The 27,356-nt window shown below is 54.7% G+C and overlaps 1 protein-coding gene across 3 annotated transcripts in view; it reads right to left on the bottom strand.

The window, feature by feature from the left end:
• Positions 1–5,206: 5,206 nt before the first annotated feature.
• The window catches only part of LOC147105007 (monocarboxylate transporter 1-like), a 94,045-nt gene continuing 71,895 nt past the window's right edge, over positions 5,207–27,356 (bottom strand). For all 3 annotated transcript variants that reach the window (XM_086011006.1, XM_086011004.1, XM_086011005.1), the window contains exons 3-5: positions 26,677–26,820; positions 19,635–20,465; positions 5,207–9,638 (exon numbers count right to left, since the gene is read on the bottom strand). In XM_086011006.1, the coding sequence (XP_085867132.1) occupies positions 9,388–9,638; positions 19,635–20,465; positions 26,677–26,820 (1,226 nt within the window). In that variant the 3' untranslated portion in view covers positions 5,207–9,387. The remainder of the gene's footprint in view (positions 9,639–19,634; positions 20,466–26,676; positions 26,821–27,356) is intronic.

The following is a 27,356-nucleotide window of genomic DNA, read 5'->3' on the forward strand; positions in this document are numbered from 1 at the left end:
TTAGTGATTTCTGTACATGTACATCCAAATCTCTCTACTCCTCCACAGTTCCTAAACTTCTCTCCACAAGCTCAGACTGTGGGCACTGTGCCAACTGTTAGCTCGTGCTTTCCAGTGCGAAGCAGTTATCATAAAAACATGAGAGCACCAGAATTAGGAGCAGGTGTCGGCCATTCAGCCCCTCGAGCCTGCCCCACCATTCAATAAGATCATGGCTGATCTTCCACCTCAACACTCTACTTTCCTGCCCGATCCCCATGTGAATTTACAGGAACGTTTCGAAACCTCAAGTTAAAATCACAGGGAACAAAACTCATTTTCAAAACCTGACATAAAACCAGAAATAGCTGGTGCGTTGATCATACAAATGCTCTTGGGGTGCACCCAGGGATTTCAATCTTTGTACTTTGCTTCCAACCGCACTCGATAGATTTTAAACAGCGGAGCCAGAAATACAAAGGTTACAAAACAGCACTGTGTTATTATAAAATCTAGTTTGTGTTTTATTTAATGACACATCGTAGTGCGCTGTGCAAATGTCTGATCTGAAACATTGTTTCTTATTGCACTCACCCGCTGGAGCCAAGGGATCAACGCCACGGGCATTCTCGCTGATCGCCAACTCACCCCGGAGGAGAATCCCACCCAACCGGCATTTCCACCGATGACAGGCAGTGCCAGTGAGCCACTGATGGGCTCTCTCACCAACGGGCAATGCCGTCATCGAGCTCCTCCCCCAATGGGCAATACCATCATCGAGCTCCCCCAATGGGCAATACCATCATCGAGCTCCCCCAACGGGCAATACCATCATCGAGCTCCCCCAATGGGCAATACCATCATCGAGCTCCCCCAACGGGCAATACCATCATCGAGCTCCCCCAACGGGCAATACCATCATCGAGCTCCTCCCCCAACGGGCAATACCATCATCGAGCTCCCCCAACAGGCAATACCATCATCGAGCTCCTCCCCCAACGGGCAATACCATCATCGAACTCCCCCCCCCCAATGGGCAATACCATCGTCGAACTCCCCCCCCAACGGGCAATACCATCATCGAGCTCCTCCCCCAATGGGCAATACCATCATCGAGCTCCCCCAACAGGCAATGCCATCATCGAGCTCCTCCCCCAACGGGCAATACCACCATCGAGCTCCCCCAATGGGCAATACCATCATCGAGCTCCCCCAACGGGCAATACCATCATCGAGCTCCTCCCCCAATGGGCAATACCATCATCGAGCTCCTCCCCCAACGGGCAATACCATCATCGAACTCCCCCCCCCCCAACGGGCAATAACATCGTCGAACTCCCCCCCCAATGGGCAATACCGTCATCGAGCTCCTCCCCCAACGGGCAATACCATCATCGAGCTCCTCCCCCAACGGGCAATACCACCATCGAGCTCCCCCAACAGGCAATGCCATAATCGAGCTCCTCCCCCAACGGGCAATACCACCATCGAGCTCCCCCAATGGGCAATACCATCATCGAGCTCCCCCAACGGGCAATACCATCATCGAGCTCCTCCCCCAATGGGCAATACCACCATCGAGCTCCCCCAATGGGCAATACCATCATCGAGCTCCTCCCCCAACGGGCAATACCATCATCGAGCTCCTCCCCCAACGGGCAATACCACCATCGAGCTCCCCCAATGGGCAATACCATCATCGAGCTCCTCCCCCAACGGGCAATACCATCATCGAACTCCCCCCCCCCCAACGGGCAATAACATCGTCGAACTCCCCCCCCCCAATGGGCAATACCGTCATCGAGCTCCTCCCCCAATGGGCAATACCATCATCGAGCTCCTCCCCCAACGGGCAATACCATCATCGAGCTCCCCCAACGGGCAATACCATCATCGAACTCCCCCCCCCAATGGGCAATACCATCATCGAACTCCCCCCCCAACGGGCAATACCATCATCGAGCTCCTCCCCCAATGGGCAATACCATCATCGAGCTCCCCCAATGGGCAATACCATTGTCGAGCTCCCCCAACGGGCAATACCATCATTGAGCTCCTCCCAACGGGCAATACCATCATCGAACTCCTCCCCCAATGGGCAATACCATCATCGAGCTCCTCCCCCAACGGGCAATACCATCATCGAGCTCCTCCCCCAACAGGCAATACCGTCATCAAGCTCCTCCCCCAACGGGCAATACCATCATCGAACTCCCCCCCCCCCCAACGGGCAATACCATCGTCGAACTCCCCCCCCAACGGGCAATACCGTCATCGAGCTCCTCCCCCAATGGGCAATACCATCATCGAGCTCCTCCCCCAACGGGCAATACCATCATCGAGCTCCCCCAATGGGCAATACCATCATCGAACTCCCCCCCACAACGGGCAATACCATCATCGAACTCCCCCCCCAACGGGCCATACCATCATCGAGCTCCTCCCCCAATGGGCAATACCATCATCGAGCTCCCCCAATGGGCAATACCATCATCGAGCTCCCCCAATGGGCAATACCATCATTGAGCTCCTCCCAACGGGCAATACCATCATCGAACTCCTCCCCCAACGGGCAATACCATCATCGAGCTCCTCCCCCAACGGGCAATACCATCATCGAGCTCCTCCCCCAACGGGCAATACCGTCATCGAGCTCCTCCCCCAATGGGCAATACCATCATCGAGCTCCCCCAACGGGCAATACCATCATCAAGCTCCTCCCAACGGGCAATACCATCATCGAACTCCCCCAACGGGCAATACCATCATCGAGCTCCTCCCCCAACGGGCAATGGCACCATCAACCTCTCGCACTGACGGTCATTAACATTAACGAGCTCTCACATTGACAATCAATACCAGTAGCGAGCTCTCGCCCCGACTGGCATTAAAGCTGACAGAGGTGGACTTTCGTTGACAGCCCGTGATGTGCAAAGGATAATGGAGGTGCTGTAGCTCGCACAGCCGCCCTATCCCCCAGCCCCCGCCATCCCTGGAACGCCCCCCGCCATCCCTGGACCCCCACCTCTGCTCTGACGCTCCCTACCAACAGCGCTAGAGGCGAGGCTGTGGCCATTCTCACACAGAGTATCAAGGCCATCGGGTGAAGTGCCTTCCGCTGGGCAGCATGATTCCTGCTGCAACCACCCCCTCAATATTGATCCCTCAACCAACATCACTAAAAACAGATTATCTGGTCATTTATCTCATTGCTGTTGTGGGAGCTTGCTGTGTGCAAATTGGCTGCCGCGTTTCCAACATTACAACAGTGACTACACTTCAAAAAGTCCTTCAGTGAAGCGCTTTGAGACGTCCTGAGGTTGTGAAAGGTGCTATAGAAATGCAAGTCCTTTTTCGTCATCAATTCATTATCCCTTCAATAATAGAGAACGTGGAAACTCTCTCACGGTCGGGGGCATCAGAGATTGAAGGTGGTGCCCACCCGTTGACTGAGAGTAGGGTGCCAGTCTGCTGCCAGTTGATCTCTGTGTTTGGTTGTTGTTTCTCATGGAGCTTTTTGGCACGGGCTGCCTGGACTTCAGGGGCAGAATTTAAAGTATTTGTGATAATGATTGAAGACTGAAATAGTAACAGATGTTCGTAATATTTTCCAGGCTCACTGAGCGCAGAAAAACATCGGCCTTGGAATTGGTTTGTGCCGGCCTGCCGGCAATAACTGGGCAGCAGGGCTTGACCACCGGATGGGTAGGCCCCAGGCACACCCAATATCGGGCCTTGGGCCTCAGGCTTGGGCGGGGCGCTGCAGAAACCTGCTGGGTCTCCTCCGGCAGCTCACCGGCAAAGAACATTCGAAATTCGGGCCACCGCGTCACCGGTAGCGAGCCTCTGGTAGGTATTGGGCGGGAGGGGGGGAGCTGAGGTGGGTGGGGAATGGGAGAGGAGGGACTGGGAGAGGAGGGAATGGGAGAGGAGGGACTGGGAGAGGAGGGACTGGGAGAGGAGGGAATGGGAGAGGAGGGAATGGGAGAGGAGTGACTGGGAGAGGAGGGACTGGGAGAGGAGGGAATGGGAGAGGAGGGACTGGGAGAGGAGGGAATGGGAGAGGAGGGACTGGGAGAGGAGGGACTGGGAGAGGAGGGAATGGGAGAGGAGGGACTGGGAGAGGAGGGACTGGAAGAGGAGGGACTGGGAGAGGAGGGAATGGGAGAGTATTTCCAGCATTTTCTGTTTTTATTCCCAATTTCAATCGCTCCGCCATTGGTGGCCGTGCCTTCAGCTGCCTGGGCCCTAAGCTCTGGAATTCCCTCCCTAAACCTCTCTGCCTCTCTCTCCTCCTTTAAGATGCTCTTTAAACCGACCTATTTGACCATCTACCCTAATATCTCATGTGGCTCGGTGTTAAATTTTGTTTGATAACGCTCCTGTGCAGCGCCTCAGGATGTTTTACTACGTTAAAGGTACTGTATAAATACAAGTTGTTGTTGTTGCTGGGATCGGCTGCTTTGTCCCCGAGATGTGTTTTTACAGTTTCTCCACCACCCCACCATCCTGGGCCGTTTTCTGCATGTAACCTCCGCCTCACTCCGGCGAGTGGAGATGCGAGTTCCGGGCTCTGAATACTGGGTTTGACATCCAGTGACAGCCTCCTCGTCACCTCTGGCCGGGTCTCCTGTGAGTCAGGCTAACGATCAGCCCGAGTGAGAAGGGGCTTTGTTACAGAGACGACCCAGAGCGCGATCTGCTGGATGTAAAACAGCGGAAGAAATGGGTTGCCTCTTGTCACATTCGGCACGGAAGAGGAGGAGGAGGAGAAGAACAGAAGGAGAAAGAAAAGGAGGAGGAGGAAGACGGGAACCTCCTTCTCAAGAAGTTGGGTAGATGCTGCAGTGGGGGCACTTCCTGATTGACCAGCAGATGCCGTGACTGGCGGAGTTGTACATTCCTATGTTCTTCTGCTGCAAATCCTCAGTCCGTGTCTCCTCGTTAGCGATACACCAACCAGTGGAAACGATCTGTTACTATTTACCCTCTCAAAATCTTCAGTCACTTTGAAAACCTTTATTAAGACCCACGTAACCCTCTCTGGTCCTGTGAAAATAGCCTTAACCTTTTGAGTCTTTCTTTATAACTACAATCACTCCTTCCGAGTATAACTCCAGTGGATCTTTGCTGTCCCCTTTCTATGGCTCCGATAATCTTCCTATAACAGAGTGCCTGGAACTGCACACTGTACTCCAACTGTGACATAACCAATATCCTGTACAAATTTGACATCAATTTCTTAATTTTATATTCAATTTCTGTTACATGTAGGTGAGAACACAAAATAAATTTACATTTTGATTGTCACAGACTGAAATGTTGGACAAATAGTACAATGGGTTTGTCAAAATAACTGGTGCTGAGCACTGAATCCGCATTTCCCGAGGCAGTGTGTGGATCCTGTTTTTTTTTTTGAGAAAATGAGGTAGAGAATGTACATCCCTCATGAGAGCATCAGCCCACCCAGAGCACTGCACCAAATACTGCACTGGACACTGGATGAGGGTCGTCCAAACAACTGGGCACTGGAGGAAGGGCATAAATACTGGGGGGCACTGGTGGCATAAGCGTGAATACTGGACAGGTCACTGCAATGATTCTCGAGAGCTTCGCTGTTCTAGGGAGCACCAAGCCAAAAGGGACCTCAGTTTATCATCCAATTGGACTCCCTCCCAGCGCACGTTGCGGGAGCAGGGACTCCACAGACGCTCTGCGGGGGGTGAGGACACCCAGACAGTCTGCGGGCTCCTACTGTCTCCAGAGCGGTTGAGGCCGATTGTCCATCAGTTAGTTATTGCTGGAAATGAAAGTTGAGGTCCATGGCTTAATACAAAGGCCCATCTCTACGACCTCCTAAACCCTCATGCCTGCTTGGATTCAATACATGAGAGGCGGAGGGGGGTGGGGGGAGAGGGAAAAATGCTTTCATCCCATCGGAGCGACACTGAGGGAACACAACAGAACAGAACGTAGTGACCTCTGGAAGGTAAACTCCAGGTACAACCATCTCTGGTTAAAAAAACTCGGCACCATTGCATTGATCAGCAGATCCTTCCTCAGAATTAGAATCATTTCACTGCACTTCATTCTCGGGGATGTAGGCGTTGCTGGCAAGGCCGGCATTTATTGCCCATCCGCCAGTTACCCTGAGAAGGTGGTGGTGGGCGCCATCTTCTTGAACCGCTGATAATAGTTTGATACAACAGAGGGGCTTTGCTGGGCCATTTCAGAGGCCTGCTGAGAGTTAATCACGTTGGTGTGGGGACTGGAGTCACGTGTAGGCCCAGACCGGGTAAGGACAGCAGGTTTCCTTCCCGAAAGGGACGTTAGTGAACCCGTTGGGTTTTTTATGACAAGCCGATAGATTCGTGGCCACTGTTACTCATTTACAGATTTTGTTCAAACTGAATTCACAAACTGCCCATGGTGGGCACAATAACAAGGCCATTAAAAAAAGCAAACAAAGCACTGGGGTTAATTTTTAGAGGAATCGATTTGAAAAGTAGAGACGTTATGTTAAACTTGTATCGAACTTTGGTTAGACCACACTTGGAGCACTGAACACAGTTCTGGTCTCCATGTTATAAAAAGGATACAGAGGCACTGGAGAACGTGCAACAAAGATTTACTAGGATGATACCAGAACTGAGAGATTATAACTAGTATGAAAGGATGAACAGGCTGGGGCTCTTTTCTCTAGAAAAGAGAAGGCTGAGGGGTGACCTGACCGAGGTCTTTAAAATTATAAAAGGGTTTCGATAGGGTAGACGTAGAGAAGATGTTTCCACTTCTGGGGGAGACCAGAACTAGAGGCACATAAATATAAGAGAGTCACTAATAAATCCAGCAGGGAATTCAGGGGAAACTTCTTTACCCAGAGAGTGGTGAGAATGTGGAACTCGCTACCACAGGGAGTGGTTGAGGCGAATAGTATAGATACATTTAAGGGGAAGCTAGATAAACACAAGAGGGAGAAAGGTTTAGAAGGATATGCTGATAGGGTGAGATGAGGTAGGGTGGGAAGAGCCAGTATAGACCAGTTGGGCCAAATGGCTGTAAATTCTATGTAAATTGTGGTTCTGGTAGAAGCCGAGCAATCCTAAGGTTGTTGAGTACAAATTCCACCAGAGCAAGGAGTGAATTCCAGCAACTGGCAATCTGTGGGGGAGCATCAGGAAAATTAACTGTGAAAAACCCAACTGGTTCATTAATATTCTTCTGTGACTCCAGTGTCAGACTAAGTGGGCGATTCTCGCTCTAACCCTCAGGGCTACCAGTTAATCTTCTTCTTCTTAGGCAGTCCCTCGGAACCGAGAATGATTTGCTTCCACATTAAAAATGAGTTCTCAGGTGACTGATGAGTCCAATGCAGGACCTACAGTCTCTGTCACAGGTGGGGCAGACGGTGGTTGAAGGGGCGGGTGGGTGGGGTGATTGGGTTGACGTGCGCTCCTTGCGCTGCCTGCGCTTGGCTTCCGCTTGCTCCCGGCGAAGAGACTCGAGGTGTTCAGCGCCTTCCCGGATGCTTCTCCTCCACTTTGTGCGGTCTTGGGCCAGGGATTCCCAGGTGTCGGTGGGGATGTTGCACTTTTTCAAGGAGGCTTTGAGGGTGTCCTTGAAGCGTTTCCTCTGCCCACCTGGGGCTCTCTTGCCGTGCCGGAGCTCCGAGTAGATCGCTTGTTTTGGAAGTCTCGTATCGGGCATGCAGACAATGTGACCCGTCCATCGGAGCTGATTGAGCGTGGTCAAAGCTTCGATGCTGGGGATGTTGGCCTGAGCAAGAACACTGACGTTGGTGCGCCTATCCTGCCAATGGATTTGCAGCATTAATAAGGCCCAGGACTCTCGTTCTGTTCCCTGTACAAGGCCCAGGACTCTCGCTCTGTTCCCTGTACAAGGCCCAGGACTCTCGCTCTGTTCCCTGTACAAGGCCCAGGACTCTCGCTCTGTTCCCCGTCCAAGGCCCAGGACTCTCGCTCTGTTCCCTGTACAAGGCCCAGGACTCTCGCTCTGTTCCCCGTCCAAGGCACAGGACCCTGGCTATTTGGAGAGGATTTTGGATAGGTGGGCCTCTCCCTAACACCTCTGCCTCATCAGCAGCCTCCCCATGCCCCCCGACAGCAATGAACGGGTGAGTTCTGCTTCACCCACAGGTTTGACGTGAAGCAGGGTTGAAAAACAATTCTCATTTTTAACTGCAACTTTCAGTAGTCTGCTCGCTCGCGACCACCAGCCTGAGCTGGCAGGGTCCAACTACCTGAAGGTGAGATTCACTTGACACAAGGTACAAGCAGTGATAATGTGGGGAAGGTAGGTTTTATTATTGATCTGTGAGGCAGGTGGGTTCTATTCTGACCCGGTGGAGGGGGGCGATGCAGAGAGCCTGTGCGAGGGAGGACCGTGGGGGATGGTCACAATTTTAAGTTGTACAAGTGCCCAAGTTAGATGTTCAGGAGGTGGTTCTTTTCCCGGGGAAGAGTGGAGCTCTGGAGCAGGCTACCGGCGCTTGTGGTGGATGTCCGTTCACTGAATTCCTTTGTTGCTAGCTGGGGTGAAGATCACGTTGTACAAGAGGTAGGTGCTGCATAGAATTATCAGGCCCCGAGGAATCTCCTGGGCTAGTTTTTGATCAGCTGTAGCAGGGCTGGGGGGTGGGGGTCGCAGAGGAATTTTCCAAATTAGCTCTCCCCCCGCCCCCCCACCCCCCTCTCCCAAATTGCCTTGGGGTTTTTAAATCTGCCAGAAGATGGCGGGGTTTTTGGGGTGTGGTGGAGGCTGTCCATACTGTGAGACATGTGGGACAGGCTGGACTGACCAGAGGGTCTAAAGCCCACCCACAGTGAGCACCTAAATTGAGGCGAGTGCCTGTCTCACCCCACACCCTCCCTCCCACCACACCCCACTCCCAAAGGGGACGCATTATTGTTGCCAACTCCCAATTGGACATATTCCTGGCGGTTTCCACGCCGACCTCCTGCCTCGCCTGCTCAAAACAGCCTTTGTTCTCCACCTCCAATATCTTTGCGTCGCTAATACACAAAAGTGTGCAAAGAGAATGATTTTTTAAAAATGCACAATTACTTTAATGCCCCTGTGATTTTTTTTGACTGTTGTGTCCAGAAGATCAACCTTTAGTTTCTGGAGACTCCAGGACAGAAGGGTTGGCAACCCTTGGATGAATGGAGGCCACAGCGATTGAGAGGGGAAGGGGGAAGTGGGGGTGAGCGGAGCATGGGGGTGCGCAGAGATTACAGTGAATTATGCCCCCACGATGAATATTCCCCAACTTCGACACTCCAACAATCTCTCACTGCATCTCTCCAGACGCGTGAGGGTGGAAAACTGGCGAGAACCCCAACAAGATCAAAGGTGTGAAATAAATGGGCGCTGGATCTCCTTCCACCCTTAAATATCCGTGTCCTGCTCTGCAGTTCCATCTTGATCTTTTTGGCCCGTGGATGAAATGTCCGGTTTGGTCTCGTTGAGGTCAATTGTCGCTTCCTGTTTTGATTTCCGCTCTTCTGCTTGTCTCTCCTTCTCGAGGAGCCGGTAGTTTATGGCGTTGCCGATGAACAGGTAAATACTCGCGACGATCAAAACCGCTCCGCAGGCGAAGTACACGTAGCGGAAGTCGTCGTACGCATCCTTCAGCATCCCTGCAACACAAAGACAGCGGAGCGATCATCACCCACTCGACGCCAACTCAACGGCAGTGCCAGTCAGACATTTGTGGGGTCACTCCCTCTCCCCAATTCCCCCACTATCGTCACTCCCCTCTCCCCAATCCCCTCACTGTATCCTCACTCCCCTCTCCCCAATCCCCTCACTATCCTCACTCCCCTCTCCCCAATCCCCTCACTACCATCACTCCCCTCTCCCCAATCCCCCCACTGTATCCTCACTCCCCTCTCCCCAATCCCCCCGCTGTATCCTCACTCCCCTCTCCCCAATCCCCTCACAATCCTCACTCCCCTCTCCCCAATCCCCTCACTACCATCACTCCCCTCTCCCCAATCCCCTCACTGTATCCTCACTCCCCTCTCCCCAATCCCCCCGCTGTATCCTCACTCCCCTCTCCCCAATCCCCTCACTATCCTCACTCCCCTCTCCCCAATCCCCTCACTACCATCACTCCCCTCTCCCCAATCCCCCCACTGTATCCTCACTCCCCTCTCCCCAATCCCCCCGCTGTATCCTCACTCCCCTCTCCCCAATCCCCTCACTATCCTCACTCCCCTCTCCCCAATCCCCTCACTGTATCGTCACTCCCCTCTCCCCAATCCCCTCACTATCCTCACTCCCCTCTCCCCAATCCCCTCACTACCATCACTCCCCTCTCCCCAATCCCCCCACTATCGTCACTCCCCTCTCCCCAATCCCCCCACTGTATCCTCACTCCCCTCTCCCCAATCCCCCCACTGTATCCTCACTCCCCTCTCCCCAATCCCCTCACTGTATCGTCACTCCCCTCTCCCCAATCCCCCCACTATCGTCACTCCCCTCTCCCCAATCCCCTCACTACCATCACTCCCCTCTCCCCAATCCCCTCACTGTATCCTCACTCCCCTCTCCCCAATCCCCCCGCTGTATCCTCACTCCCCTCTCCCCAATCCCCTCACTGTATCGTCACTCCCCTCTCCCCAATCCCCCCACTATCGTCACTCCCCTCTCCCCAATCCCCTCACTGTATTGTCACTCCACTCTCCCCAATCCCCTCACTACCATCACTCCCCTCTCCCCAATCCCCCCACTGTATCCTCACTCCCCTCTCCCCAATCCCCCCGCTGTATCCTCACTCCCCTCTCCCCAATCCCCCCACTATCGTCACTCCCCTCTCCCCAATCCCCTCACTGTATTGTCACTCCACTCTCCCCAATCCCCCCACTATCGTCACTCCCCTCTCCCCAATCCCCCCACTATCGTCACTCCCCTCTCCCCAATCCCCTCACTGTCCTCACTCCCCTCTCCCCAATCCCCTCACTGTATCCTCACTCCCCTCTCCCCAATCCCCCCACTGTATCATCACTCCCCTCTCCCCAATCCCCTCACTGTATCCTCACTCCCCTCTCCCCAATCCCCTCACTGTATCCTCACTCCCCTCTCCCCAATCCCCCCACTATCGTCACTCCCCTCTCCCCAATCCCCTCACTGTATTGTCACTCCACTCTCCCCAATCCCCCCACTATCGTCACTCCCCTCTCCCCAATCCCCCCACTATCGTCACTCCCCTCTCCCCAATCCCCTCACTGTCCTCACTCCCCTCTCCCCAATCCCCTCACTGTATCCTCACTCCCCTCTCCCCAATCCCCCCACTGTATCATCACTCCCCTCTCCCCAATCCCCTCACTGTATCCTCACTCCCCTCTCCCCAATCCCCTCACTGTTTCCTCACTCCCCTCTCCCCAATCCCCCCACTGTATCCTCACTCCCCTCTCCCCAATCCCCTCACTGTATCCTCACTCCCCTCTCCCCAATCCCCCCACTGTATCATCACTCCCCTCTCCCCAATCCCCCCACTGTATCCTCACTCCCCTCTCCCCAATCCCCTCACTATCGTCACTCCCCTCTCCCCAATCCCCTCACTGTATCCTCACTCCCTGCAGTCAGAATCAGGGGAATTTATAATGGGGAACAAAGAAATGGCTGGCCAATTAAATACATACTTTGGTTCTGTCTTCACAAAGGAGGACACAAATAACCTCCCAGAGATGTCGGGGAACGTAGGGTCTAGTGAGAGGGAGGAACTGAATGAAATCAGTATTTGTAGGGAAATGGTGTTAGGGAAATTGACGGGATTGAAGGCCAATAAATCCCCAGGGCCTGATAATCTACATCCTAGGGTACTTAAGGAAGTGGCCCTAGAGATAGTAGATGCATTGCTGGTCATCTTCCAAAATTCTATAGACTCTGGAACAGTTCCCATGGATTGGAGGGTAGCTAATGTAACCCCACTATTCAAAAAAGGTGGTAGAGAGAAAAGGGGAATTATAGACCGGTAAGCCTGACATCGGTAGTGGGGAAAATGCTAGAGTCCATTATAAAAAATGTAATAGCAGAACACTTGGAAAACAGTGACAGGATCGGACAAAGTCAACATGGATTTACAAAAGGTAAATCATGCTTGACTAATCTACTGGAATTTTTTGAATATGTAACTGGTAGAATAGATAAGAGAGAACCAGTGGATGTGGTGTATTTGGACTTTCAAAAGGCTTTCAAAAGGCATAAGAGATTAGTGTGCAAAGTTAAGGCACATGGGATTGGGGGCAAGGTATTGACTTGGATAGAGAACTGGTTGGCAGACAGAAAGCAAAGAGTTGGAATAAACAGGTCTGTTTCCGCGTGGCAGGCAGTGACTAGTGGGGTACCGCAGGGATCGGTCCTAGGACCCCAGCTATTCACAATATATATTAATGATCTAGACGAGGGAACTAGATGTAATATCTCCAAGTTTGCAGATGTCACAAAGCTGGGTGGGCGTGTGTGCTGTGAGGAGGACGCCAAGAAACTCCAGTATGATTTGGACAGGTTGGGTGATTGGGCGGATGCATGGCAGATGCAGTATAATGTGGATAAATGCGAGGTTATCCACTTTGGTGGCAAAAACAGGAAGGCAGATTATTATCTGAACGGCAATAGATTGGGAGAAGGGGAAGTGCAATGAGACCTGGGTGTCCTTGTGCACCAGTCACTGAAGGTAAGCATGCAGGTGCAGCAGGAGGTTAAGAAGGCAAATGGCATGCTGGCCTTCATAGCAAGAGGATTCGAGTACAGGAGCAAGGATGTCTTGCTGCAGTTGTACAGGGCCTTGGTGAGACCACACCTTGAGTATTGTGTGCAGTTTTGGTCGCCTTATCTGAGGAAGGATGTTCTTGCCATGGAGGGAGTGCAGCGAAGATTCACCAGACTGATACCTGGGATGGCAGGAATGACGTATGAGGAGAGATTGGGTCGATTGGGCTTATATTCGCTGGCGTTTAGAAGAATGAGAGGGGATCTCATTGAAACTTATAAAATTCTAACAGGACTAGACAGACTAGATGCAGGAAGGATGTTCCCGATGGCGGGGGAGTCCAGAACCAGGGGTCACAGTCTAAGGATAAGGGGTAAGCCATTTAGGACAGAGATGAGGAGGAATTTCTTCACCCAGAGAGTGGTGAACCTGTGGAATTCTCTACCACAGAAGGCGGTGGAGGCCAATTCATTAAATATATTCAAGAAAGAGTTAGATATATTTCTTAAGGCTAAAGGGATCAAGGGATATGGGGAGAAGGCAGGAACAGGGTACTGAGTTTGGATGATCAGCCATGATCTCATTGAATGGCGGAGCAGGCTCGAGGGGCCGAATGGCCTACTCCTGCTCCTATCTTCTAGGGGTCTATGTTTCTATGTTTGGGTTTAGAGTGATAGACATGGGTAGCAGGGATCCATTAGCTACAGATCGCAGTTGGTGAAGCGTTTACTTCGAGGATGCTAGGACATCAGGAAGTCTCGTGTAGGGGGAGTAGTTCTGAGGTCAACAACTTTTTACACAGATACAGGAAACTCTTTGGTATCCGGCACCGACGGGACCGGCGTGTTGCCCGTTGATTAAAAATTCCGGATGACGGAGAGGGTTATCTACCGAGGCTATTTTTAACAAACAAAAACAAAAAAAATCAAGAAATGTGCAGAATACAGCAATTGGCGGATCAGAAGAGACTACCGGCAGCGCGGGAGAGTCAGACTCCTGTTATTGAGGTGTTCGGACTTCCGACAGCGCCAAGAAGCCGAGTAGTGGCAGTTTGGAGAACTACCCCCACTGACTAACTCGGCCACCGCGGGAGACTCGGACTCGGCAACATTTCCGGTTATTGAGGTGTTGTTTTCGGAGTGAGAATTTTGTTGGTTAATAGAGAATTCCGGATATTTAGGTGTCGTTTAAACGAGAGTTTCCTGTACTATGTTTTCAAAGGATTTGGGAAAGCACTGTTCAAATGAAGCTCAACGTAAGCTCGAGGAACAGCACCTCATCTTTCGATTAGACACTTTACAGCCTTCTGGACTCAACATTGAGTTCAACATTTTCAGATCATAACCTCGGCCCCCATTTTTTCAGACGGCAGCTGTTGATGATTCTGCCATCCCCATTTGCGACATTTAATCTCTCCTACCGTCCACCCTATCACAGACCGTCCCTTTTGTTTTCTTCTCTCCTCCCCTCTTTACCTGTCTCTGCCCCTGCTTAAAACCTGTTACATCTCTAACTTTTTCCTGTTCTGACGAAGGGTCACCGCCCTGAAACGTTAACTCTGTTATCTCTCCACGGATGCTGCCTGACCTGCTGAGTGTTTCCAGCAGTTTCTTTTGTTCCATCATACAGGCTTATCTATGACATTTTCCTTTATTATAGTCAGTGTATGGTGTGTAAAGGAGCATGGTTTCAACAGTTGGTCAGAGTGTACTTGAAAGATACAGAAACCGAAAAACTCACTCTCTGTATGCAGTTCTGATCAACTATTACTGCATATCAATAAAGTCTCTTCCGTACACTCCGCTACCAAGTCTCGTACTCACTCCCCTCTCCCCAGCCCCCTCACTGTGGTCACTCCCCTCTCTCCAGCCTCCTCACTGTGGTCACTCCCCTCTCCCCAGCCCCCTCACTGTGGTCACTCCCCTCTCCCCAGCCCCCTCACTGTGGTCACTCCCCTCTCCCCAGCCCCCTCACTGTGGTCACTCCCCTCTCCCCAGCCCCCTCACTGTGCTCACTCCCCTCACTGTGGTCACTCCCCTCTCCCCCGCCCCCTCACTGAAGTCACTCCCCTCTCCCCAGCACCCCCACTGCAGTCACTCCCCTCCCCCGCCCCCTCACTGTAGTCACTCCCCTCTCCCCAGCCCCCTCACTGTGGTCACTCCCCTCTCCCCAGCCCCCTCACTTTGGTCACTCCCGCTCTCCAGCCCACTCACTGTAGTCACTCCCCTCTCCCCCGCACCCTCACTGTAGTCACTCCCCTCTCCTCAGCCCCCTCACTGTAGTCACTCCCCTCTCCCCAGCCCCCTCATTGTAGTCACTCCCCTCTCCCCAGCCCCCTCACTGTGCTCACTCCCCTCTCCCCAGCCCCCTCACTGTGCTCACTCCCCTCTCCCCAGCCCCCTCACTGTGGTCACTCCCCTCTCTCCAGCCCCCCCACTGTGCTCACTCCCCTCTCCCCAGCCCCCTCACTGTAGTCACTCCCCTCTCCCCAGCCCGCTCACTGTGGTCACTCCCCTCTCCTCAGCCCCCTCACTGTGCTCACTCCCCTCTCCCCAGCCCCCTCACTGTGGTCACTCCCCGCTCTCCAGCCCCCTCACTGTGCTCACTCCCCTCTCCCCAGCCCCCTCACTGTAGTCACTCCCCTCTCCCCAGCCCCCTCACTGTGGTCACTCCCCGCTCTCCAGCCCCCCCACTGTGGTCACTCCCCTCTCCCCAGCCCCCTCACTGTGGTCACTCCCCTCTCTCCAGCCCCCTCACTGTGGTCACTCCCCTCTCCCCAGGCCCCTCACTGTGGTCACTCCCCTCTCTCCAGCCCCCTCACTGTGGTCACTCCCCTCTCCCCAGCCCCCTCACTGTAGACACTCCCCTCTCTCCAGCCCCCTCACTGTGGTCACTCCCCTCTCCCCAGCCCCCTCACAGTGGTCACTCCCCTCTCCCCAGGCCCCTCACTGTGGTCACTCCCCTCTCTCCAGCCCTCTCACTGTGGTTACTCCCCTCTCCCCAGCCCCCTCACCGTGCTCACTCCCCTCTCCCCAGCCCCCTCACTTTAGTCACTCCCTCTCCCCAGCCCCCTCACTGCAGTCACTCCCTGTCCCCAGCCCCCTCACTGTGCTCACTCCCCTCTCCCCAGCCCCCTCACTTTAGTCACTCCCCTCTCCCCAGCCCCCTCACTGTGGTCACTCCCCTCTCCCCAGCCCCCTCACTGTGGTCACTCCCCGCTCTCCAGCCCCCCCACTGTGCTCACTCCCCTCTCCCCAGCCCCCTCACTGTAGTCACTCCCCTCTCCCCAGCCCCCTCACTGTGGTCACTCCCCTCTCCCCAGCCCCCTCACTGTGCTCACTCCCCTCTCCCCAGCCCCCTCACTGTAGTCACTCCCCTCTCCCCTGCCCCCTCACTGAAGTCACTCCCCTCTCCCCAGCCCCCCCACTGCAGTCACTCCCCTCCCCCGCCCCCTCACTGTAGTCACTCTCCTCTCCCGAGCACCCTCACTGTGGTCACTCCCCTCTCCCCAGCCCCCTCACTTTGGTCACTCCCGCTCTCCAGCCCACTCACTGTAGTCACTCCCCTCTCCCCCGCCCCCTCACTGTAGTCACTCCCCTCTCCTCAGCCCCCTCAATGTAGTCACTCCCCTCTCCCCAGCCCCCTCACTGTGCTCACTCCCCTCTCCCCAGCCCCCTCACTGTGCTCACTCCCCTCTCCCCAGCCCCCTCACTGTGGTCACTCCCCGCTCTCCAGCCCCCCCACTGTGCTCACTCCCCTCTCCCCAGCCCCCTCACTGTAGTCACTCCCCTCTCCCCAGCCCGCTCACTGTGGTCACTCCCCTCTCCTCAGCCCCCTCACTGTGCTCACTCCCCTCTCCCCAGCCCCCTCACTGTGGTCACTCCCCGCTCTCCAGCCCCCCCACTGTGCTCACTCCCCTCTCCCCAGCCCCCTCACTGTACTCACTCCCCTCTCCCCAGCCCCCTCACTGTGGTCACTCCCCTCTCTCCAGCCCCCTCACTGTGGTCACTCCCCTCTCTCCAGCCCCCTCACTGTGGTCACTCCCCTCTCCCCAGCCCCCTCACTGTGGTCACTCCCCTCTCTCCAGCCCCCTCACTGTGCTCACTCCCCTCTCCCCAGCCCCCTCCCTGTAGTCACTCCTCTCCCCACCCCCTCACTGTAGACACTCCCCTCTCTCCAGCCCCCTCACTGTGGTCACTCCCCTCTCCCCAGCCCCCTCACTGTGGTCACTCCCCTCTCCCCAGGCCCCTCACTGTGGTCACTCCCCTCTCTCCAGCCCTCTCACTGTGGTTACTCCCCTCTCCCCAGCCCCCTCACTGTGCTCACTCCCCTCTCCCCAGCCCCCTCACTTTAGTCACTCCCTCTCCCCAGCCCCCTCACTGCAGTCACTCCCTGTCCCCAGCCCCCTCACTGTGCTCACTCCCCTCTCCCCAGCCCCCTCACTTTAGTCACTCCCCTCTCCACAGCCCCCTCACTGTGGTCACTCCCCTCTCCCCAGCCCCCTCACTGTGGTCACTCCCCGCTCTCCAGCCCCCCCACTGTGCTCACTCCCCTCTCCCCAGCCCCCTCACTGTAGTCACTCCCCTCTCCCCAGCCCCCTCACTGTGGTCACTCCCCGCTCTCCAGCCCCCCCACTGTGCTCACTCCCCTCTCCCCAGCCCCCTCACTGTAGTCACTCCCCTCTCCCCAGCCCCCTCACTGTGGTCACTCCCCTCTCCTCAGCCCCCTCACTGTGGTCACTCCCCCCTCCCCAGCCCCCTGACTGTGCTCACTCCCCTCTCCGCAGCCCACTCACTGTGGTCACTCCCCTCTCACCAGGCCCCTCACTGTAGTAACTCCCCTCTCCCCAGCCCCCTCACTGTGGTCACTCCCCTCTCCCGCCCCCTCACTGTGCTCACTCCCCTCTCCTCAGGCCCCTCACTGTGGTCACTCCCCTCTCCCCAGCCCCCTCACTGTAGTCACTCCACTCTCCCCAGCCCCCTCACTGTAGTCACTCCCCTCTCCCCAGCCCCCTCACTGTGCTCACTCCCCTCTCCCCAGCCCCCTCACTGTGCTCACTCCCCTCTCCCCAGCCCGCTCACTGTGCTCACTCCCCTCTCCCCAGCCCCCTCACTGTGGTCACTCCCCGCTCTCCAGCCCCCCCACTGTGCTCACTCCCCTCTCCCCAGCCCCCTCACTGTAGTCACTCCCCTCTCCCCAGCCCCCTCACTGTGGTCACTCCCCTCTCCCCAGGCCCCGCACTGTGGTCACTCCCCTCTCCCCAGCCCCCTCACTGTGCTCACTCCCCTCTCCCCAGCCCCCTCACTGTGGTCACTCCCCTCTCCCCAGCCCCCTCACTGTGGTCACTCCCCTCTCTCCAGCCCCCTCACTGTGGTCACTCCCCTCTCCCCAGCCCCCTCACTGTAGTCACTCCCCTCTCCCCAGCCCTCTCACTGTGGTCACTCCCCTCTCCTCAGCCCCTCACTGTGGTCACTCCCCTCTCCCCAGCCCCCTCACTGTGGTCACTCCCCTCTCCCCTGCCCCTCACTGTGCTCACTCCCCTCTCCCCAGCCCCCTCACTGTGGTCACTCCCCGCTCTCCAGCCCCCCCACTGTGCTCACTCCCCTCTCCCCAGCCCCCTCACTGTAGTCACTCCCCTCTCCCCAGCCCCCTCACTGTGGTCACTCCCCTCTCCCCAGGCCCCTCACTGTGCTCACTCCCCTCTCCCCAGCCCCCTCACTGTGGTCACTCCCCTCTCCCCAGCCCCCTCACTGTGGTCACTCCCCTCTCTCCAGCCCCCTCACTGTGGTCACTCCCCTCTCCCCAGCCCCCTCACTGTAGTCACTCCCCTCTCCCCAGCCCTCTCACTGTGGTCACTCCCCTCTCCTCAGCCCCTCACTGTGGTCACTCCCCTCTCCCCAGCCCCCTCACTGTGCTCACTCCCCTCTCCCCTGCCCCCTCACTGTGGTCACTCCCCTCTCCCCAGCCCCCTCACGGTGCTCACTCCCCTCTCCCCAGCCCCCTCACTGTGGTCACTCCCCTCTCTCCAGCCCCCTCACTGTGGTCACTCCCCTCTCCCCAGCCCCCTCACTGTGGTCACTCCCCTCTCTCCAGCCCCCTCACTGTGGTCACTCCCCTCTCCCCAGCCCCCTCACTGTGGTCACTCCCCTCTCCCCAGCCCCCTCACTGTAGTCACTCTTCTCCCCAGCCCCTCACTGTGCTCACTCTTCTCCCCAGCCCCCTCACTGTAGACACTCCCCTCTCTCCAGCCCCCTCACTGTAGACACTCCTGTCCCCAGCCCCCTCACTGTGCTCACTCCCCTCTCTCCAGCACCCTCACCTCGCCCCCTCCCCCAACATTTTGGTCTAATTATAAATTAGCTGTCCGATTGACCCTGTTCTCCGATACTGCCTCGGCTGCTGGAGAATTGGTTCCGTTTGTTCTTTTCCGAAGTATCATCAGTTACATGGAGAGACTGGGGAAGCTGGGGTTGTTCTCCTTTGAGTAGAGATGGTTAAGGTGCTCAAAATCATGAAGGGTTTTGATAGAGTAAATAAGGAGAAACTGTTTCCACTGGCAGGAGGGTCGGTAACCAGAGGACACAGATTGAAGATAATTGGCAAAAAATCCAGGGGCAAAATGAGGAGAATATTTTTTACGCAGCGAGTTGTTGTGATCTGGAATGCGCTGCCTGAAAGGGCGGTGGAAGCAGATTCAATAGTAACTTTCAAAAGCGAATTGGATAAATTCTTGAAAAGGAGAAATTGGCAGGGCTTTGGGGAAAGAGCAGGGGGAGTGGGACAAATGGGAGAGAATCTTTCAAAGAGGCAGGATGGGCCGAACGGCCTCCTTCTGTGCTGCATGATTCGACCTCCCAACACCCTCCCCTTCCCTCCAGCCCCACGCTCTCCCCGCCACACCACACGCAGCCCATCTTACCTAGGAGCGGAGGCCCCAGTAACACGGGGCAACACTCCACTATGGTCACCAGCCCCACTGCGCTGGAGAACCTCTGTGCCCCCACCATATCCATCAGGGTCTCAAACAGGACGGAGCTCAGCATGCCAAAGGCAAACCCAAAGAAGATGGCGTAAACCACCAGGCCAACATAGTCGGTCGCCAGGGGCATCATGATGTGGCAGATGCCGTTGTACAGGACGGAGAAGGATAAAAAGTACTGGATCTTGGGCCTCACCCACTTGGTGTTGGCCAGGAGTCCCATGGAAGGCCGGGCAAACATGTCCACGAAGGCCAGGATGGAGAGGAGGAAGGCTGCTTTATACTCATCGATGTGCATGTTCTTGGCATAGGAGGACAAGAACACCAGGGGCGCAAACAGGCCGAAGAACATGATGACGTTGCCAGACAGGTAGATCAGGAAGCCCCTGTGTCTGAAGAGCGACAGGTCCAGGTGCTTGCTGATGATCTGGAAGATGCTGAGCTTTGCTTTCGGCTCACTGGTCAGAAGGTTGGAGTTCGCCCCGGCCTCAAGCTGGCCGTCCTCCTGCGGTTTGGGCGAACTGGTCGGCTGAGGGCCGATGGGGCGCATGAGAGCCCCGGCCACACAGCAGTTGAGCAGGATTCCCCCCAGGATCAGGAAGCCCCCTCGCCACGAGTAATGATCAAAGAGGTATTGGTTGAGAGGAGCCAGCGTGCTGAGGATCACCGGGCTCCCGGCCATTGCTAGCCCGTTAGCCAATGGCCGCTTCTTGTAGAAGTATTTGCCGATCATGGTCAATGCTGGCTGCAAGTTGAAGGCGAGTCCGAGACCTGTATACAAATTTTTAAAAAACAATCGTTACGCCACTTAGCAAATCTAGAACTAGGGGGCACAGTCTCTGGATAAGGGGTCGGCCATTTAGGACTGAGATGAGGAGGGAATCTCTTCACTCAGAGGGTGGTGAATCTTTGGAATTCTCTCCCCCAGAGGGCTGTGGAGGCTCAGTCATTGGGTATATTCAAGACAGAGATCGATAGATTTTTGGGTTTAAGAGAATCAAGGGATGTGGGGATCGGGCAGGAAAGTGGAGTTGAGGTCGAAGATCAGCCATGATCTCATTGAGGGGTCGAATGGCCTCCTCCTGCTCCTATTTCTTATGTTCTTATCTGTCTCCGCGCCTCTCAAATATTTACTGTAGAGAAACTCTTTAACCATCATTTCAATCTACTCCCCTAACTTCTTGACACCTGTTTTTTATTCGTACACTGGAGTATATTCACGACAGAGATCGATAGATTTTTGGACTCTAGGGGAATCGAGGGATATGGGGATCAGGCGGGAAAGTGGAGTTGAGGTCAAAGATCAGCCATGATCTCATTGAATGGCGGAGCAGGCTCGAGGGGCCGAATGGCCGACTCCTGCGCCTAATTCTTATGTTCTTAAGTAACTCCACACTCATTTTTAAAAGTTAGCTCTCAGGTGGATGTATAAATGCGAGTCTTTCTCTTTGTCTTTCATTGTTCTGATATGCATCAGGTCGCTGCTCCCGGAACTCGGGTCAACTCTGCACCCAGAGCCGATTAAAGAAGTGGTGTCGGCACTGAAAGACCGCAGACAAACTCCGCAGAGCTCACCCAGCGTCTGGAATTTATTTAGGTGAGTTCTGCCCCCGCATGGAGTGGCTGGAGTGAGTATGAAGCTCTCTCTCACTCAGACAGGCTTGTAAACCGTTCATGACAGAGCCCAACTTTCAAGAAAGAAAGCTGCTGGGAGTGGAATTTGTAATAAGAAAGAAAGGCCTAAAAATTTGGTTGCTTTGCGTCTCCCGTTAATGCCCTAAGAGGGCGCTAACGGGGTGCAATGCAACTAGCACCCAGGTGCGGCGCCACCAACGCCTCCCGCGAAATTCAACGGGAGGTTAGCAGCGCCGGTAACCGTTAGCGCCCCGCGGTGCTGCGCCGCCAGCGATGACGTCATCACCGCGCGCAGCGCCCCGGCTGCGATCTTCAGTAGCGCCCCCTGACTTACCACCGGACGCTATGTCCACCGGGGTCGGGGGGTGGGAGGCCTACCTGCGGCCGGGGCAGCGCAAATTAAAGGGGAGGTGCCGGGCGACCATTTTTGTTGCTGGCCGCCTGCCAGCACCTGCCCCCGTTGATGTCCCCGGCCTCCTGAGCAGCCCCCCCCCCCCGCGGAGTGCCGGCTGCACTCCTCGAGTGCCGGGCTCTTTTGCCAGCACTCCCGATCCCTGGTGACCCAGCTGGGCCCCGGGTCGCGCTGCGCTAGGCCCCTCCCCTTTAAGAAGGGGAGGAAGGCCTGCAGTACCGCGGCGTGACGTGCCGCAGCGCATGGCGATATTCACTCGCCTCCCTTTTGGGGCGCTACCGGTTAATTTCAGCCGCGGGGGCGCTAATTTTTTCGGGCCGCTAAAAGTAGCGCCCCGGTGAAGTTAGCGCCCCAAAGGGGGCGCGACCCAAATTTCCCCCCAAAGACTTGTCTTTCTGCAGCACCTTCACAACCTCAGGACGTCCCAAGGCGCCTTACAGCCACTGAAGTACTTTTTGAAGTGTAGCCACTGTTGTAATGTAGGAAACGTGGCAGCCAATTTGCGCACAGCAAGCTCCCACAAACAGCAATGTGATAATGACCAGATAATCTGTTTTAGTGATGTTGGTTGAGGGATAAATATTGACCCAGGACACCAGGGAGAACTCTCCTGCTCTTCTTTGAAATAAATGTAAGAAGTCACACAACACCAGGTTATAGTCCAACAGCTTTATTTGAAATCACAAGCTTTTGGTGCGCTGCTCCTTCGTCAGGTGAAGTGAAGAGTTGCATATAAGCACAGCATATATAGTCAGAGAGTACTGCCAGATGATTACAGGTAATCTTTCTAACTGCCCTTTATCACACCTCGGCAGAGAGATAATCACAGCCATCCCAGGTGTGAATGGTGTCCGAACAGATCAGCCAGGAAAACATTACATCAAAGAACAATGAGGTGGGGCCACAAGGGGTCAAATGTTGCAGATGCTGGGGTCTGTATGAAAAACAGAAAACAAACAATATACTATTTTTTTGCTGGAAATCACAGCAGATCCGGCCGCATCTGTGTAGAGAGAACAAGCCAACGACGATTCGAGTCTGGATGACTCTACGTCAGGTGGGGTTACATGTAACGTGATATGAACCCAAGATCCCGGTTGAGGCCGTCCTCATGAGTGCGGAACTTGGCTATCAGTTTCTGCTCGACGATTTTGCGTTGTCGTGTGTCTCGAAGGCCACCTTGGAGAATGTTCTCCATTCTCCAAGGCGGCCTTCGAGACACACGACAACGCAAAATCGTCGAGCAGAAACTGATAGCCAAGTTCCGCACTCATGCGTATGCCTCAACCGGGATCTTGGTTTCATGTCACGCTACATGTAACCCCACCTGACGTAGAGTCATCCAGACTCGAATCGTCGTTGGCTTGTTCTCTCTACACAGATGCGGCCGGACCTGCTGTGATTTCCAGCAAAAAAATAGTTTTTTGTTTGTTTTTTGCTTTTCATACAGACCCCAGCATCTGCAACATTTGACCCCTTGTGACCCCACCTCATTGTTCTTTGATGTAATGTTTTCCTGACTGACCTGTTCGGACACCATTCACACCTGGGATTGCTGTGATTATCTCTCTGCCGAGGTGTGATAAAGGGCAGTTAGAAAGATTACCTGTAATCATCTGGCAGTACTCTCTGACTATATATGCTGTGCTTATATGCAACTCTTCACTTCACCTGATGAAGGAGCAGCGCTCCGAAAGCTTGTGATTTCAAATAAAGCTGTTGGACTATAACCTGGTGTTGTGTGACTTCTTACATTTGTCCACCCCAGTCCAACACCGGCATCTCCACATCATGGCTTCTTTGAAATAGTTGCCGTGGGATCTTTTACATCCACCTGAGAGAGCAGACAGGGCCTCGGTTTAATGTCTCATCCGAAAGACGGCACCTCCGACAGTGCAGCACTTCCTCAGCACTGCACTAGGAGTGTCAGCCTAGATTTGGTGCTCAAGTCTCTGGAGTGGGACTCGAACCCACAACTTTCTGACTCAGAGGCAAGAAAACAGCAAGCGTTTAAAGGGAAATTAATTAAATATTTTATTTTACAACAATGCTGCTCAGATTTGATGACGATAAAGAGTTGTTGAGGCTTCGGCTCCTGTGTAAGGAAAGCATCGTGAGATCTGGACATTGTCCACCTGCTGAGGCCACTGTAACTCAAGGGGGGAAAAATTCAGTTGGTTGCGCCACCCGTTAGCGCCTTAAGGGGGCGCTAAGTGGGGCGCGAACCAACTAGCGCCCGGGTGCGGCACTGCCCACGCCTCCCGCCAAATTCAACGGGAGGTTAGTGGTGGCGCTAACCGTTAGCGCTGCGCCGCTGGCAATGACGTCATCGGCGTGCGGAGCGCCCCGCTCACGCCCCGGCCGTGATCTTCGGGAGCGCCCCCTGATTACTCCCGGACGCAATGTCCGACCGGTTCAGGGGGGCCTACCTGCGGCCGGGAAGGCGCAAATTAAAGGCGAGGTGCGGGGCGGCTATTTTTGTTGCTGGCCGCCTGCCAGCACCTGCCTGCGCCCCCGCCCCCGGCCTCCTGAACCCCCCTCCACCGCGGAGTGCCGGCTGCGCTCCGAGAGCCCGGCACTTCTCTTTGGTGCCGGGCTCTTTTGCCTGCACTCCTCATCCTTGGGGGCCCAGCTGGGCCCCAGATCGCGCTGCACAAGGCCCCTCCCCTTTAAGAAGGGGAGGAAGGCCTGCAATACCGCAGCGCGACGTGCCGCAGCGTGTGGCGCTGCGGCACGTAGCGCCACGATATTCACTCACAGCGCCCCAAGAGGGAGGCGGGGCGCCTCCAGTAGCGCCCCGCTTCCCTTTGGGGCGCAACCGACCAATTTCCGGCGCGGGGGCGCCAATTTTTCTGGGGACCCCGGCGAAGTTAGTGCCCCAAGCAGGGCTATAAGCCAGGGAACGTCACATGCATTTCACTGGGTCCAAATGTGTGACTTGGACCCACCGAATGCGTTATTACAGTGGTCAAAATCAGACAGAGAGAGAGAAAGCAGAGAGTGAGAGTTACAGAGTCGGCAGAGCGGGGGGAGAGTGAGAGAGATAGAGAGTAGGGAGAGGGGGAGAGAGTGAGAGATAGAGAGTAGGGACAGGGGGAGAGAGTGAGAGAGATAGAGAGTAGGGGGAGGGGGAGAGAGTGAGAGAGATAGAGAGTAGGGGGAGGGGGAGAGAGTGAGGGATAGAGAGAAGGGAGAGGGGGAGAGAGTGAGAGAGATAGAGAGTAGGGAGAGGGGGAGAGAGTGAGAGAGATAGAGAGTAGGGAGAGGGGGAGAGAGTGAGAGAGATAGAGAGTAGGGAGAGGGGGAGAGAGTGAGAGAGATAGAGAGTAGGGGGAGGGGGAGAGAGTGAGAGAGATACAGAGTAGGGAGAGGGGGAGAGAGTGAGGGATAGAGAGAAGGGAGAGGGGGAGAGAGTGAGAGAGATAGAGAGTAGGGAGAGGGGGAGAGAGTGAGAGAGATAGAGAGTAGGGGGAGGGGGAGAGAGTGAGAGAGATAGAGAGTAGGGAGAGGGGAGAGAGTGAGGGATAGAGAGAAGGGAGAGGGGAAGAGAGTGAGAGAGATAGAGAGTAGGGGGAGGGGGAGAGAGTGAGAGAGATAGTGAGTAGGGAGAGGGGGAGAGAGTGAGAGAGATAGAGAGTAGGGAGAGGGGGAGAGAGTGAGAGAGATAGAGAGTAGGGAGAGGGGGAGAGAGTGAGGGAGATAGAGAGTAGGGAGAGGGGGAGAGAGTGAGAGAGATAGAGAGAAGGGAGAGGGGGAGAGAGTGAGAGAGATAGAGAGAAGGGAGAGGGGGAGAGAGTGAGAGAGATAGAGAGAAGGGAGAGGGGGAGAGAGTGAGAGAGATAGAGAGTAGGGAGAGGGGGAGAGAGTGAGGGAGATAGAGAGTAGGGAGAGGGGGAGAGAGTGAGAGAGATAGTGAGTAGGGAGAGAGGGAGAGAGTGAGAGAGATAGTGAGTAGGGAGAGAGGGAGAGAGTGAGAGAGATAGTGAGTAGGGAGAGAGGGAGAGAGTGAGAGAGATAGAGAGTAGGGAGAGAGGGAGAGAGTGAGAGAGATAGAGAGTAGGGAGAGGGGGAGAGAGTGAGGGATAGAGAGAAGGGAGAGGGGGAGAGAGTGAGAGAGATACAGAGTAGGGAGAGAGGGAGAGAGTGAGAGAGATACAGAGTAGGGAGAGCGAGCTGAGAGCATGCTGGAGAGAGCCAGGGATGAGAGTGAAACTATTGTAATACAGAATACAGGCAAAGTGTGTGTCTGAGTGAGACAGTGAGTGAGTGGAGAGCTCCAAACGGGCCTCCTTTCTCACCCACCAACAGGATAGGGTGTTCTGGGTACTGCCAGTTGCTCATGGTGTCACTGAGGACACTAACCTCTCGGTTTGGGGGGAGTTTCTGCAGCGAGGGGGCATTCAGTGACCCCCCAGTGCAAGCATCAGATGCAGCAGTGGTGAAGGGAGCTTTGAGTTGTGACAGCACGCTTGGTACATGGCGGCTTGTTATGCATCAGCGGTGCGTGGATACTTCCTGCAGACTCTCAGTAACAAGCCTAGCATGTCACCACGCAATGCAATTGTTACAGTAATACTCACTGTTATTACATTAATACTCACACACAATTACTGCATTAATTAAACAAGGATTAGAGGGGAGTTGAGGAGAACTTTTTTCACCCAGAGGGTGGTGGGGGTCTGGAACTCACTGCCTGAAAGGGTGGTAGAGGCAGGAACCCTCATCACATTTAAAAAGTACTTGGATATTCACTTGAAGTGCCGTAACCGACAGGGCTAGGGACCAAGAGCTGGAGAGTGGGATTAGGCTGGATAGCTCTTTTTTGGCCAGCACAGACATGATGGACCGAATGACCTCCTTCTGTGCCGTAAGTTTCTAATATTCTATGAATTAAAGACTCAAGAGCCAAGAACCGAGGAATAGTTTGGCACTTACCCCCAATCACTCCTATACAGAAGTAAAGCTGCAGGATACTGTTGCAGAATGAAGCGATGATCATGCCCGAGCTCGCCATCAGCCCGCCCAATAGCACCACTGGCCGGCTGCCATACCTGTTCACCAGGAGACTGCTGATTGGACCTGAAGGAGAGTAGTAGATTGGTTAATATGGGAGCCTGAGGAGTAAGGGGAACATAAGAACACAAGAATTAGGAGCAGGAGTCGGCCATACGGCTCCTCGAGCCTGCTCCGCCATGCAATAAGATCATGGCTGACATCGACCTCAACTCCACTTTCCCGCCCGATCTCCATATCCCTTGTTTCCCCCAGAGTCCAAAAGTCCATCTATCTCAGCCTTGAATATTCTCAACGACTCAGCATTCACAGCCCTCTGGGGCAGAGAATTCCAAAGATTCACAACCCTCTGAGTGAAGAACGTTCTCCTCATCTCAGTCCTAAATGGCCGACCCCTTATCCTGAGACTGTGCCCCCTAGTTCTAGAATCTCCAGCCAGGGGAAACAACCTCTCACACATCTACCCTGTCAATCCCCCTCTGAATCTTATAGGATTCAATGAGATCAGCTCTCATAAACTCCAGAGTATAGGCCCAATCTACTCAACCTCTCCTCATAGGACAACTCTCTCACCCCAGGGACTCCATGCCTGAGTCTGTCAG

This window comes from Somniosus microcephalus, chromosome 18, assembly GCF_052327205.1.
Source record: "Somniosus microcephalus isolate GS21.2 chromosome 18, FLI_Smic_1.0, whole genome shotgun sequence".
NCBI lineage: Eukaryota > Metazoa > Chordata > Chondrichthyes > Squaliformes > Somniosidae > Somniosus > Somniosus microcephalus.